This window comes from Heliangelus exortis, chromosome 11, assembly GCF_036169615.1.
Source record: "Heliangelus exortis chromosome 11, bHelExo1.hap1, whole genome shotgun sequence".
Taxonomy (NCBI): domain Eukaryota; kingdom Metazoa; phylum Chordata; class Aves; order Apodiformes; family Trochilidae; genus Heliangelus; species Heliangelus exortis.
The window spans coordinates 8,025,080-8,039,311 of record NC_092432.1 but is presented as its reverse complement, the minus strand read 5'-3'; the positions used below and the strand labels follow the sequence as shown (position 1 = coordinate 8,039,311).

The 14,232-nt window shown below is 49.2% G+C and overlaps 2 protein-coding genes across 4 annotated transcripts in view; one reads left to right on the top strand and one right to left on the bottom strand.

Moving 5' to 3' along the window:
* Positions 1-1,479: 1,479 nt before the first annotated feature.
* On the top strand, positions 1,480-6,360 carry RLBP1 (retinaldehyde binding protein 1). Its single transcript, XM_071754332.1, has 8 exons — positions 1,480-1,570; positions 2,401-2,444; positions 2,720-2,848; positions 3,130-3,331; positions 4,367-4,545; positions 5,217-5,375; positions 5,880-5,990; positions 6,101-6,360. The coding sequence occupies exons 2-8, from the start codon at positions 2,433-2,435 to the stop codon at positions 6,257-6,259; spliced, it is 951 nt and encodes a 316-aa protein (XP_071610433.1). The 5' UTR covers positions 1,480-1,570; positions 2,401-2,432; the 3' UTR covers positions 6,260-6,360.
* A 2,318-nt stretch (positions 6,361-8,678) lies between these two features.
* ABHD2 (abhydrolase domain containing 2, acylglycerol lipase) overlaps positions 8,679-14,232 on the bottom strand; it is a 37,217-nt gene continuing 31,663 nt past the window's right edge. For all 3 annotated transcript variants that reach the window (XM_071754328.1, XM_071754331.1, XM_071754329.1), the window contains exon 11: positions 8,679-14,204. In XM_071754328.1, coding sequence (XP_071610429.1) covers positions 14,008-14,204 — 197 coding nt within the window. In that variant the 3' untranslated portion in view covers positions 8,679-14,007. The remainder of the gene's footprint in view (positions 14,205-14,232) is intronic.

Here is a 14,232-nt window from a genome sequence, read left to right as displayed (position 1 = left end):
AAAGCACCCACTCGATAATGTCAGGGGTTGTGCATGAGTCTGCAAAATTATTTCATCTGAGATGAGTATGATGACCACGGGAACGCAGGTCCCCTCTCTTACCGCCACACAGGATGTTTGGTCTGTTTGGGAGCCCTCAGGCTTACAGTGTCCCCCTGGCACACACCATCTTGCTTGCTGGACAAATGCCCAATGATCTCTAGGAGGCACTAAGGGGGACACAATGAGGCCTTGTGCCAGGGATGGGGTGGGAAGGGGACAGGGAGGCTGGGAGGTCTCCCATGGAGAGCAGCACATGGTGCCCCTGGCCATGGGGGCATTGCTCAGGGTCTTGGCACAGGGATGGGTTTTCCCTTCCTGCTCCCCCTTTCCCTTCATCTGGAGTCTTGTGCCTTCCTCCCCCTCCCTCCCTCACAGTGGGGTCTCAGCTCCGTTTGCAGGGCAGCCCCATGGAAATGAAATCCTTAAATCCTGGTGGTATTACAAAACATGCCTTGTGTAAGCCCCTTCAGTCCTGTGCTGGTGCTTAGCCTGGTCCCACCACCTCCCCAAAATCCCCGTTACTGTTAGAGCACAGCTGAGCTCCTTTCCCAGTCTGGGAGACTGAGCTTCACACAGCCCCATCCTCACTACATCCTCACCCAGCTCCTGGAGACCCTGCCCCAAAAAGAGTTAAAGCTGCAAGGGCTCCCCTGACCCATGCAGCTTCAGCATGCTGGGATGTGGGTGTCCAAACCCCCTCATTTTGTGGTCCTGCTGCACTCACGTGTGGGCTCAGAGCAGTCCCTGTTGCATCCTGGGGTTTCCCTCCCTTGCGGGTCCGCAGCATCAACCCAGGGGCAGTCAGAGCTCCAGTTCCCAAGGCTCCAAGTGGGCCACCATCAGTCTCATCACTTGGGGGCATCATAAAACAAAAAATATCTGCCCATTGCTTTTTATTTGAAAAGCTGGAAGTGCACCTGCCTGGACACTGCTTTGGGTGACCTCACGGGGGAGGAGTTGGAGAGTCCCAGGCAAGACCAACCTCAGGACCATCCTTTGCTGTGGACATATTCCTGCAGCTGGACCCTGCCCATGTGGCCACATTCACAATGTGACCTTGCCAGGCTTTTTGGGGTGGAAACAAGGGAATAGACCTGTCCCATTCTCCCTGGGGAGCAGGCTGGGATGGCAGGCTGCCCGCCTGCCCCTGCTCCCTGCTCCCTGCTCCCTCCTCCCTGCTAATGAGCGAGTTACACAACAAGAAGCTTTTATACTTTGTTAATCGGGTCCGGCATCCCAGCCCACCCTTCCATGCACGCTTCAGCTGGCCAGTAGAGCCCTGGTTCCCTCCTTCCCTCTCCTCAGCTGCCTTTTGTAATGTTTTAATGGGGTTTCTTGCCTATGTTGTGCTTATTTAATTACAAAGCTGCACTGAGTTAATGCCTTGTGACGGTCTAATCCCAACCCGGTGACTCTACAAAGCTTTTGCCTGGCTTTCCTACTGCTCCACTCCAGCCTTGCCATCTGTGTGTCCATCTCAGCCCCGTGCACTCACCCTCTGTGGACAGTTCAGCTTTTCCTCTCCCTGGTGAGTATCTGGGACTTTTTCCACTTGAAATAACTGCACTGGGGACTGCCATCCAGCCCTCCCTTAACTGAGCACCTCTGAGTCTGGGATTGCTTTTCGTGCCTGGAAAAAGAAGATGCCCACTACTTCCCTGGGTGCTGGTGAGGAAAAGGATACTCCTGAGAAGTGGCTGAACTGGACCCAAGCATCTCTTGGCCAGCCTGAGCTAGGAGATGGTGCTACTGCCTGGCAGGGGTAGTGTGAGGTACTGGAGGGTGGATGAAGGCAGGCTTCCTACTCCTCATGCATGGGAATAAGGTGTTTCACCTAGATGATGCTGAGAGGAGAGAAAGATGCTGAGAGGCTTGTGGTCCAGCACTGTAGCCAGCAACAGGGACTGGGCTGGAGAAGCAGGGATCCAAGGTTTGGGAAACACCTTGTGGATAGTGAAGCAGTTGAAATAAAGGGCAGTAAGAGCACAAGCTGGCTGCTGCCCACCTGGCCAAATCTGGGCATTGCCTCTGCCTGGATGGGGATGGTCTGAGAGGAAATAGCACTGGGTGAGCTCATGGGGTTGGGGATGCCCGTGGACCTCATCTGAAAGGCAGACCTGGAGAAAAGGAATGAAGGTGTCAGATGGTCAAATATCCATGTTTTTAGGCTGCTTTTGCGAACATCCCTGCTGTTCCTTAAAGTCCTCAGGCAGGCAAGCAGGGACACAGGCAGGGTGTGGAGGAGCTGAGGATAGTTGAGGTGTCCCTGCCTCAGGGGGCAGGGGATGGGCCACAAAGGGGGGGCTGCAAGAGCTGTCAGGATTCCCACTGCTGCTGATTCCTTGTTCCCTCTCCAAGTGTCCTGTGGCTGACGGAAGACAGAGGACAACATGTCTGCGGTTGTGAGTATTAACCCCACACCACCTTGTCCCCTGGCCTCTGAGCATCTCATCCCCACACCACTGGGATGGGGAGCACCCCAATCCCCTCTCAGCCCCCCATCTTCTCTCAGGGAGCCTAGTGTCACCCAGCCCTTCCCAATCCCATCGCACCCCTTGGGGCGCCTACATCCAGCAGCTCTGCCCTTCCCCACAGCCCCTTATCCCAGGAGACCTGCAACGGGTCAGGGAGTTGGGGGGCCAGGTGGGGAGACCCCACACCTATTCCTTGCCCCCAGACGGGCACCTTCCGCATCGTCTCGGAGGAGGAGCAGGCCCTGCGCACCAAGCTGGAGCGCCTCACCACCAAGGACCACGGCCCCGTCTTCGGAAGGTGCGAGAAGATCCCCCCGCACACCCTGCAGAAGGTGAGGGTGACCACGGGGGACAGGCACCCACACCTCCTCCTTGAGGGACAGGGCAGACCCTTGGCAAGGACTTGCACTGGAGGGGAGGATGTGCTTACCCTGAAAAGGTCTCGGAGAAGGGCAGAAGGGTGACCCTGCCCTCCCCACTCCAGGATGCTCCAAGGACCATCACTGTATCCCTTCAGCTTTTGGGTGCCTAAATGAACTCCAGGCTGTTCTGAGGTGTATGGGGAGACATTGCTGAGATGGGGTCCCTCCCTGCTTGTTGTCCCCCCACCTAGGCAAAGGATGAGCTGAACGAGACGGAGGAGCAGAGGCAGGTGGCGGTGAAGGCGCTGCGGGAGCTGGTGCAAGAGCGGGCAGGCAGTGAGGAGGTGTGCAAGATGGTGGCTGAGAAGATGCAGGGGAAGGATGACCCCTTCTTCCTCCGCTTCATCCGTGCCCGCAAGTTTGATGTCCACAGGGCCTACGACCTGATGAAAGGTGGGGAGGGGTCCCTGGCTGTCACACTTGGGGTTCCCATTCACCAGCAGCCCCTGGACCTGTGCAGAAGCCTCTTGACCCCTTGGTCTGGGCTGTGCCAGCAGAGCCTGGCACGGGTAGAGGATGAGGAGAGAGGATAAATAGAAAAAGGTAGGGGTAGGGGGGTTGGGATGTAGACGAAAGAGTTGTGATGGGGAAAGAAATAAATGAGGGTGGTACTGGGCATCCTACAATGCTAGGACAATTCCTGCTAGTTTGCCCAACAAAATGAGAGAAGAAAAACAAAAAGAAAAATATTAAAGTAAAAGGTGTTTGGTGGTGGCAGGCTGTTGGTCTGTGCAGCAAACCTGGATGGTTAGGGCTGCACCCCCTTGAGACCACCACACTCCATACATGCCCCACAGCCCCCCCCTCTGTACCCCTTTGAGAAGCTGGTCCTGCACCCCTCTTGATGCTTGTGTGCTCAGTGCCCTGGGATCCCTCAAGGGCTGGGGCCAGGCTGTGGGGCTTGTGGTGTCCCCTCCCTGCACCCAGAGTGGGCCCTGGGGATGGAGGAGGAGCAGGGGGCAGCCTGGGGGTGGCTGCCAGCTGGGACCTGCCTGGCTTTGGCTCCACTCTTTGTGTTGACCTGAGGGATAATGAGCTGCAATTATCCATGCTGGCTCCCAGACAAACTGTTTAGTTCCCCCTCATTTTCCCAGGAGGAGATTCCTTATTTCATGCCCACAGGGTGCCAAAGGAGGGGAGCTGGGGGATGTCACCCAAACGAGGAGGAAGGGGAGAATGGAAACAAGGGGGAAAATTACTTTATCTCCCAATTGAGCTGTTGAAGAGAAGATGGGCACGGGAACCCCCTGCCATTGGGGGCGAGTAGCACCCAGTGTGCTGGAGGAAACCAGGCCTGCACAGACCTGGAAATAGGGGGTCTACAGCTCATGGGATAGGGCGCCTCAGCATCACCAGCCTGCCCTACCCCCAGTGCTCTCCCTGTCCTTCCCGAGGATTCCCTTGTCCTGGATTTCTGTCTCTCTCCAGGCTATGTGAATTTCCGCCAGCAATACCCCGAGCTCTTCAACAACCTGACCCCCGAGGCTGTGCGCAGCACCATCGAAGCAGGGTACCCCGGCATCCTGTCCAGCAGAGACAAGTATGGCCGGGTGGTGATGCTCTTCAACATTGAGAACTGGGATTATGAGGAGATCACCTTTGATGAGGTCAGCCCAGCTCAGCTGTCACATCCAGAGCAAAGTGCTTCCTCTCCTGGGTTTGTCCTACTCAGCAGGTCTGAGCTCAGCATCCCTTACACACACACACACACACACACACACACACACGTATGTCCACACACAGCCTTCAGCCAGCTGGGTTGAAGCAATTCTTTGAATTTTTTCTTCTGGGGAGCCTAGGAGAGCATGGTCCATCCCAAAGTGCTCCCCTTCCTTCCCCAGAACAGGGTGCAAGGTGCAGACCAAATTCAGGGTGTGCATCCCAAGTATCATGGGGTGAAGACACCACATCATTAAACCAAGCTACTTTAGAAAGGAAGGACCTGCAAGGCAGAGGAGGAAACTGAGGCACGGGAAGGGCTTCTTGGCAAAGAGGTCCCCGGCGTGTAACTCACAAATTCTCCCAGCTCCATTTTCTGCTCAACTCTGAACTTGGTGGCAACATATCACTGATCCAGGTCTGAGAAGCAACTACCTTGAAAGAGAAATGTGGTGGCTGTTGAGCATCCCCTGAAATGCCCTCCCTGCTCTGAAAGCTTGGGGATGGCTGTGACAAGCAGACCTTGGCTAATGCTCCATGGGATGCTTCCTAGGAACCTCCTGAGGTCTATGGGAGGCAACATCTAATACCAGCTCTTGCTGTCCCTCCTTTCCCTCAGATCCTTCGTGCATATTGTGTTATCTTGGAGAAGCTGCTGGAAAATGAGGAGACCCAGATCAATGGGTTCTGCATCATTGAGAACTTCAAGGGGTTCACCATGCAGCAGGCATCAGGGATTAAACCCTCTGAGCTCAAGAAGATGGTGGACATGCTGCAGGTGAGGTAGAAAATCTGTGCCCAGCAGTGTCAGAGAGCTCAGGGAAGAGAGGCAGCAGGGAAGCAGGCTTGGGGATTGTAAGCTCCTTGCCATGGCAGCAATCGGTATAATCCTACAAAACAGATCCTATTTTTCTGGCCCCATCTCTCTGCCCTCTCAGAAGCCTGCCCAAAAGCAGTACTGCCACTCCTTCCAGCATGCTAAGGCATGGATGGAGACTCACAGGCACTCTAGGATTTCTGCCATTAGACCAGAGGCCAGAGACAATTGGTTCTCCTCAGGGAAGGAGGACAGTAGAGATTAGGAGTAATGAGCCATCTAGGAGGCTTTTCAGCTTCCCTGGTGCTCAAAGGGATGGCTAAACCTCTGGGTTAGAACAATAAAGGGGCCACCAAAGAGGGAAGGGGAGGTTGGGCAAGGGTGCCAGAGTGTTCATTGCTGTCTGGTCAGCTCTGCATGGGGAGCACCATCTGTAACCAGCTGTGTCTGGGTTTGGAATCCTAGGACTCCTTCCCTGCACGTTTCAAGGCCGTGCACTTCATCCACCAGCCTTGGTACTTTACCACCACCTACAATGTGGTCAAACCCTTCCTGAAGAGCAAACTGCTGGAGAGGGTGAGTGCAGGAAAGGGACCCAGAAGCAGAGACACATCCCTGGGTGAAACAGAGCAGCTGGGAAGAGTCATCCTGGTCCTCTGCTGAGGGTCACTTCCATCTTCCTCCAGGTCTTTGTGCACGGGGATGAGCTGGAGTCCTTCTACAAGGAGATCGATGCTGACATCTTGCCGGCAGACTTTGGTGGCAACCTGCCCAAGTATGATGGCAAAGCAACTGCAGAGAAGCTCTTTGGGCCCCACGTTGAGGCTGAGGACACAGCTCTTTAAACTGGGGTCCCCTCCCCTGTACAATAGGATCAGAGGTGGCCCTCTAACCCCAGCCACCTCCTTACTGTAGCTTTGGTTGGATGACTGCTTGTGATGAGGCACTCTGGATGTCTTGCTCCACACCTGTGTCCCTCCCTTTCCCAAAACTGGCAGTGGGATGCCTGGCAGCTCTGTCCCTCCTGGGCAGGGCATCCTTCCCTCAGAAGCCAGCTGGGAAAGGTCACCAGCTCTCTCCTGCAGTGTGCCCTGGAGCTGTGGTGGGAGGACAAAGAGAGCATCTGCTCTGGGAAGGGAGGGCTACAGTGAGGGAGAAATAAAGTGTTAAACAGCAGAGCTCCAGGGTCCCTTGTGGCACGTGGTAAGCAACAGGGGTGCAGCTATCTGGGCACAGGCACTCTCTGGGCTGCTGGTCCTAAGGCAGCTGGGAGTCTCTCTGTCTTTCCATCACTGACTGCCCTTTGGAATGGGGGTCAAGGAAGCGGCCATCTCCGTCATTTCTGCATCCCAGGATGAGCCCCAGCCTGAGCAAGGACCCCCAATTCCCAGGTACCTGCTCTTAACCAAGAAAGAGAAAAGAGACCAAAAGATGCAAAAATGAACCCAAGGAGGGGCCCAGGGCAAGCTGGCTCTGCCGGATTCCTGCACAGCCAGGCAGGGAGGAGGAACAGAGGCTGCAGCAGCTATTAGAAGTAGGAGGTGGATTCTAGCCTGAGGACAGTGAAAGACAAGCAGAATATACCCTCCAAAAAACACCACAAAAAGCAGAGAACGGTTCTCTAGCATCTAGGAAACTGATGCTAATTAGCCCTTGCTGAGGTGGAGTCAGCAGGACACCAGGGTGGGGATGAGGAAAGCAGAAGAAGCTGTGCCCCAGGGAAGGTGGTACTTTCTGGTTTATGAACCAGGCCATCTCCTACACCAAGCTGATCCAATACCTGTTGCCAGACTGTCTTCTCTCTTGGTGAGCACTCCCAGATGAGCAAGGCACTGGTTTCTTACCACCTTATCAAGCTGTTCCTGCAGCAAGCTCTGTCCTCCCTCCCAGCTCTGCAGCTACACACAGGTGCCTTTCATCAGCTCAGTAGAGGATGAGACCCCCACCCAAAGCCAGAAGAGGTGGAGAGTGCTGACAAGAGCAGCGTTCATCAGGACACTGGCTCAGGCTCAAACCAAATATTGGCTCAAGCTGCAGGGAGGATGGGGGACTGTCTGGGCAGAGGCAACTGGGGTTAAATCTGTTTTCTCCAGCCTCAGCATCAGGGCTGATCCAGACACAGCAAGTTCTAGCCCCAGTCTTGTGCAAGAACCCAAAGGGAGAGCAAAAGGTACCTTGGGTCTGTTTGGCTCCTTATTGTTGGCTCCGTGGGACTGGGAAGCATCTGGAGCTGTCCCAAGGAAACCACGTGTGACAACCAAGCAGCCAGTGCAAACACAACAGCACAGCTTGCTTGGGAGACAGAGCAACTGCAGCTCACTTGTAAAAACAGAAAAAGACCAAAAAAAAAACCAAACCCCAAGCCCCATACATATAGATGAGAGCACCACACTGCTGCCTTTGGGATTTGAACTGGGACAGACAGCATTTGGGAGGTCCCCGTGGCTGCTCACCACTGCTGAGACAAATTGTCAGCCAGGAGTTTGCTTCGATGATCAGACAGACAACAGCCAAGAGCAGGGACCAACAACCATGCTGCCTCAGGCTCTCCCCAGAGTGACAGGGAGGAGTTCTGAAATAGTTCTAACAGCTAAATTGCAACAACAAATAAACCAGAGATGGAGCCCAAACCTGTCCCCCCACAGCACAGTTCTCATTACAGGGGAAAAGCAGTGATGGTTCTGGCCCAGCCCAGCCACCCTGACGCTCAGCAGTCCCAGTTACACTCCACAACAGTCTCACTTGGTCTGTAGGCAAAAAATTCACACAGCAGTTAGCTCTGAAGTGTCAGTCAAGCAGTGATTTCAGTGGGGCTTTTCTATGACCTGGGCTCAAACAAGTGGTTAATCCTTTAGATGTCAAAGTGTCCTGGCCAGAGATGTTGTTGTGTCGCTCTTCTGCAGGCAGATGAAAGATTAGAAAATCCACTCAGCTTCAAGTGTGAGGAGAAAAATAACAGATGATGATTGTGCAGAGACAGAAAAGCCAAAAACCTGTCCACACACTGCAGGAAACCTTTAAAGGCTGGGGCTGGAGGCTTCCTCTTGTTCCTTGTCCAGCAAACCAAATCTCTCATGGCTGAAGGAACATGTTCAGATACCCAGTTGCACTTTAATGAATATCACCTTGTTGGCCCAGAATATTCCCACACCAGAAAATCCTTTCCTCACTGCAGAGGAAGTAGCTATAAAAGCATGGCTGCTTGGCCTGTCAGGAGTGACAGATGGACTTCATCACCCAAGAACATTACACAGTCACTACATGTAGCACTGACTTCAAGAAGTCCTTTATTTTTAAATAAAGAAATCTCACGGAATCAAAGATAACAAAATTACATTTTGTTTTGCAATGACCTCCATTTTGCACCACACAGAAGAACAAAAATTAAAGAAAAAAAATCAGACACTGTCATATATATTCATATGTATATTTAAAGGTAAACATCAGCAGATATAGAAAAATTGCATTGCTAGTTGCAAATCACCTCCCCTGCAGCTGTCAGCTCCAGAGAATCTGACTTAGAATGTGGCAGCAGGGAGGGTGTCTCAGTACACAAGCTTTTTCAGGGCAGCATTTAGAGATGGTTCCAGAGCATAATTTTACTAATTTGAAAATATTTTTAGAAGCTGATCACCAAGAACATTAGAAGTCACTTGGCCTGTTCTAACACACCTGCATGGACAAAACAAGAAGGGCACAGGTCTGTTCTTCCCGAGCTCTCCACACAGCTCTCTTCATCTTGGGATTTTCAGATAAAGGGTCCCTCCTTGCAAAGGGGCTGTATTTTCTTAAGAACAACCTATAGTGATCTGTTGCTATGAATTATGGGCAGGCTGTCAAGCAGCAAATGAGAAATATATGCTCCTTTCAAAAGCTGCTGAATTGGGCTAAGCAGTAGGGTTTGGTTATACCAATACAGGAGGATATTGTTAGAATTACAAAAAAAAAAAAAAAAAAAATCTCAATTGGCAGGAACTACAAGAATGGTCAATGTGCTAGTTGAGCTATAGTGGACATTCCAGAAGAAAGTTCTGTATCTAATCAAAGCTCTTGCAGGACCAGAGACAATGTGAGCTTGTCATTCAGACAGAAGCAAGGAGGCTTTGTGTAGAGACACCTTGTGGGATGGAGCTCCTTACTGGCATTAAAGCCACCTGGGTTAGGCAAGGCCATTGGGTGAGAAGGAAAGACATGGACTTTACCCACATGAAGTGTGGGGCTGGAGCTTCTGGAGTGATGTCAGATAGATTTGGAAAAGGCTGCTCAATAGCAGCAGATCCAGCCTAATAAATGCTGCCCTGGATTCCAACAGTTGTGCCCGTTGAATAACCAGCAAACCCAAGAACTTAAGATGTTCAAAATGTAACCCTAGAAACTCTTTCCCCTCAACATGGAAAGCTGGCAACTGCTTTTAACTCATTGATAGCACTTATGCTTCATATGCCCCAACAGCTGAGAAAGTTCAGGCCACTGTAATAGACAGTCCCAGCAATAAAACTTGTTCACTTACAAGTCACCCCTTCCTTGGGCCAGTGTTGCTCTGAGGCATTCTAACCTTGGAAAAATTCAGGAAGTCCTCACTCCAAGAAGAGCTGTTTGCTTTTCACCCAAAACCCCATGAAGGAGACACTGCTTTGAGTCACTGTGGCTTCAGGACCAACCCAACCAACAGACCCATCAAAGGGGCAATGGCTTTTGGCTTGAGCCAGAAACAAGATGCCTTTCACAACAAATACTTACACATGCAACTCAAGGCTAGGGTTTTTCTGGTCTCCTGGAAATAGGTGTGAAGAATTTCAATAAGCCTTGGAAGGGAGTATTTCTAGAAAAACTTGGAAGCAATCCCAGTGAATAAACTGTTTGGCAATTCAGTCCTGTAGTTGCTACTCTCCACTCTTTTTTGTCACTTAGACAATACCTCTAACTATGTTGCTGGAGAGTTTATAGACACAAAAACTTTGGGATTTTAAAGTAACAAATTACATATTCAGCAAAACAAACCCTTCTTCTATGACTCAATCCCTACTGCTGGAGGAGCAGAGAGCTGAAAATGATCCACTGCTTATATACATTGTTATTTTAAGCCTAGAAATAGACTGTAGCTAGTTACAGGCTGCCCACAAAGGTCCTTTAAGTCAGCACACATGTACAGTATACATCAGCAGAGGGGTCTCACTACCTAGTGTCTGAAAAGTCATTTGTTAAAATGCAAAGCCCCAAAAAGCTCTGACAGAGCTCTTACTTAAGTCTCTAGATATGCTGATGTCAAGGGAGGAGGAGAAAAGGGGCAAGGCACCACGTGTCAAAGGGCTGGGGTCTAGGAACTTGTGACAGACCCAGGACAGATGACACACAGGTATCTTGGCTGAATTCAGTACTGAAGCTAACAGTTCCCAACATATTTGCTTAATGTAATGCCTTTGTAGCCTATATCTTCATAAACAGGAACTGCAGAAAGAGACTCAGGAAAAAGATTGCAGGGAAGTTAAATTGTCCATCTTTACAGTGCAACTCCAACACAGCCAGACCCATCTGAAAAAGCCTTGAACTTAGAACCTAGCCAGGTGACCATTAAAAATGCTGTCAGATCTGATCCAATGGAAGCTGCAAAGTTCCTCCTATTTGGTAAGAGCAAGTCCCAGCTGCTCACCTACAATCTTCAGATCTCTCCACACGGTGACAAAGGTGATGGTTGGACCAGCCTAACCATCAAACAGTAACTGTTCTACAACTTGCTACCTGCCTAAGAGAGTCCTTTGTGTTTATGTTCAAGTGCTACTTACATCCAGTGACAGGAAAGAGTGTATACTACACATGACTACCCAGGGAAGAGCTCTGCTAATGCTTTTTCTTTGAAGGTACACAGGGCACATGACAGATTCATCATGCTGTAATCTTGAACTGCAATATCAGACTATACTGTAATGATCTAAAAGTGCACACTTCAACAACCTCATGTGTTAAGCTTCCCAGGACAAAGTTCCACTTTCAGAGGGACTGGCAAGACTTTATCAAAAAGCAGAGGCAAAACACTTATTTTGCCTTAGCATTAACCTTCCCAGACAGCACCAAGCCAGCTCTCACCCAGGGTCCTGGGAAGGAAGGCAGAGCTTCAGCTGCCTGGGAAGCTGGCCAGAGCACCCTTGCTTTTGGTTAGGCTCTCAAATTGAGGAAGGCAGATATTTTGCTGTCAAGGGAGGTCAGACACACACTGACCTTTCTTTCCTAGATATTCACATGTTGGGTCAATATTCACCTCAACAATGGCATTGGTACCAAGGAAGTTTTCTGTTCCTCTAGAGCTGAAGTTGACACTGATCTCAGTACAGTAAAGCTGGATTGAGGAAGGACACATGAAGCATGGGAAGGGCAGCGTTGTTTCTTCAAGGCAGATAGCCATGACCTGTGTAAGCTACACCTGTAGCATATTATGAAAAGTGAAACACTTCTAAAGTTGTAACCCACTGAAGATAAAAAATATTCCCTTAAACACCTAAACTTCTATGTATCTATTTGATGTGTACAAGTGTTGTTTACACTCCACTCCTGTTGAAGCGAGAAGATATTTAATTCATATCAATGAGTATTACATGAACAGATACTTAAGCAAAAATCTGAAATGTCTTATGACAGATTTTAGTGATACACAGATGCAGTATGAATAAGAGGATAACAGAGACAAGATATCCATCACCTAAGTATACCTTGGCTAACTAATGCCCTAAAATAGTTCTTAAGGAAGTGCCACAAGCATGGCAAAGTCTTGCCATAGCTTTACTCAGTCACATCTTTCCTTTGAGGAAAAAAAGAGGAAACCTGGATTTACTAAAAAGGAGAATGTGCAGATATCCACAGTTCATTCTAACAGGCCAAGGTATCTGGCCTAAGGCAAATGAAAGAAATTTCCTGATACAATAATGCACCTTGCTACAAGTTATTTATTGCTCTATTAAAACAAAAACCTCACCTTTCCAACATACTGAAGTTCAGGGACAGGGCAGTCTAGAAGGCTTGTTCCCCTGTATTACCAGACTGAAATCTTGCAGCTTGTTTTGCCCTTAAGCTACAACTAAAGTGCCTGAAACACAGACCAAGGCTGAAGCAATAAAGTGCTGATTGATGTGGGACATGTGACAAGAAAAGAACTTCATTGATAATGTGATAATGAAGTCCTAAGGGTGGATTAATGAGACTACAATATCAACAGAAAAAAAAAAATCAGTAAAATAAGATTTTGATCACAAAATTTCAGTCTCCAGATTGTCATGGGACAACCTTCTTTCCAGGGGATAGACTAGAATCTTGGCACCGTAACAGCCACTTGAGGGGAAAAAGCACAAGTGAGTAGGCATCTTTTCTGCAAACTGCTTTCACACTTTGCACTTTAAAACTAGAAGAGGATGTCTGGGTGTGAAAAAGGAATTCAGGAGAGGAAGAGCCCAGTGTCTTTCTGGAGCCAGTGATCCTACAGCATTTACATTGACCTAGAAGTTGTTAGCCACACAAAGACACCATTTTAGTAGCACAGGGCTAGAGACATCCAGTTCCCCATCAACTGTAAGGCAAATCATGTGTCTGAAAACCACTGATGCTTTGAAAGCTACAGGGAAAAATTTTGGTATGATTTATGCTGACATAACGGGAGTAAATCTAAATAGATACCTTCCTCCTCAACAAGTGAATCCCTAGCAGAGTACATAATTATATTAAATATTCTTAAGACCAAGTTTTTCTCAGAGAAAGATCCTGCAGATTCTTAATCACTAGTTTCACTTTGGAAGCCAGATCCAGCTTTAAATAGCCCTGGGTCAAAGAAAAAAAAAGTGCTAAAAAGATGACTACATTTAAAAGAGGCAAAGATGGCAAGAAGGTGACTGATCTGTTCTTGGTGTAACAGAACATATTCACATAAAAACATTAACTGCTATAACCAGCCTGCAGCTTTTCTCTGCCTGGAGTCCCAGCATAAAGACACCCCAACCTACAGATAGCTGTAGCATGGAAGTTAAGTATTTTTAAATTGATTGACTTGTGTAAGTGCATTCCTAGGAAGTAAAAAAAGCTCCCTTGAGATGGTGAAAGGCTGGAACTCCACTCCTCCACTGGCAGTTGAGCATCTGTTTTTCCAAATCACATTTTAAAAGCTTACAGACTGAGCTACTAACTGCTTGTGGCTTGGTACAGTCTTTTTCCACCAGGACAGAGAAGAACAGAGTCATAGTTACTCTGGCATCTACACCCAAACAAATTCTGCAGATCAAGTTTTTGACCAGCAGGCGACAGAACTTTTGACATTTGAAACTTCTGCTGTAATAAAGCAAGCTGTCTTTAGCTCAATAACCCTGTAACAAGTCACAGTCAGCAACCTAATTCCTCAAGCAAAGCAGTAAATTTCAAACCCAATTGGCTATATATACAAAGATGCTCTGACCTGATATCAACCTCTGCTTTAACTCCACTTTGGAAGAAAACATTTTGATCAAACTCCAGCCATAGGATATCTAGGAAAATGGAAACCTGAAGCAGCAGGTGAGGGAACAAGATGTTCCCAAAGGGGGAAATATACTAAACTGACCCAGAGTCTTTGGGTTAATTATTCTTGGCCAGATACAGCCTGCTCTGTGTCTGAGCAGTGAGACTTTGTCTTCTCCCACTGGCAGATGGCATTGGCATACTGCACCACAAGCTTATCCATCCAGGTAAGAGGTTCTGGGAATAGCACAGACCCCTCAAAAAATCCCAGGTGGCCTCCATGAAGGGGCAGTACATGCATCACATTTTCCCGTTTCTCTGTAAAACAAAAGGAATCAGAAAGTTC

Bases quoted from the DNA above. Each gene is read 5' to 3' on its own strand.
- RLBP1 (XM_071754332.1), top strand. The intron at 3,332-4,366 runs GTGGGGAGGGGT...GTCTCTCTCCAG, and splicing joins GGCCTACGACCTGATGAAAG to GCTATGTGAATTTCCGCCAG. The intron at 5,991-6,100 runs GTGAGTGCAGGA...ATCTTCCTCCAG, and splicing joins AGAGCAAACTGCTGGAGAGG to GTCTTTGTGCACGGGGATGA.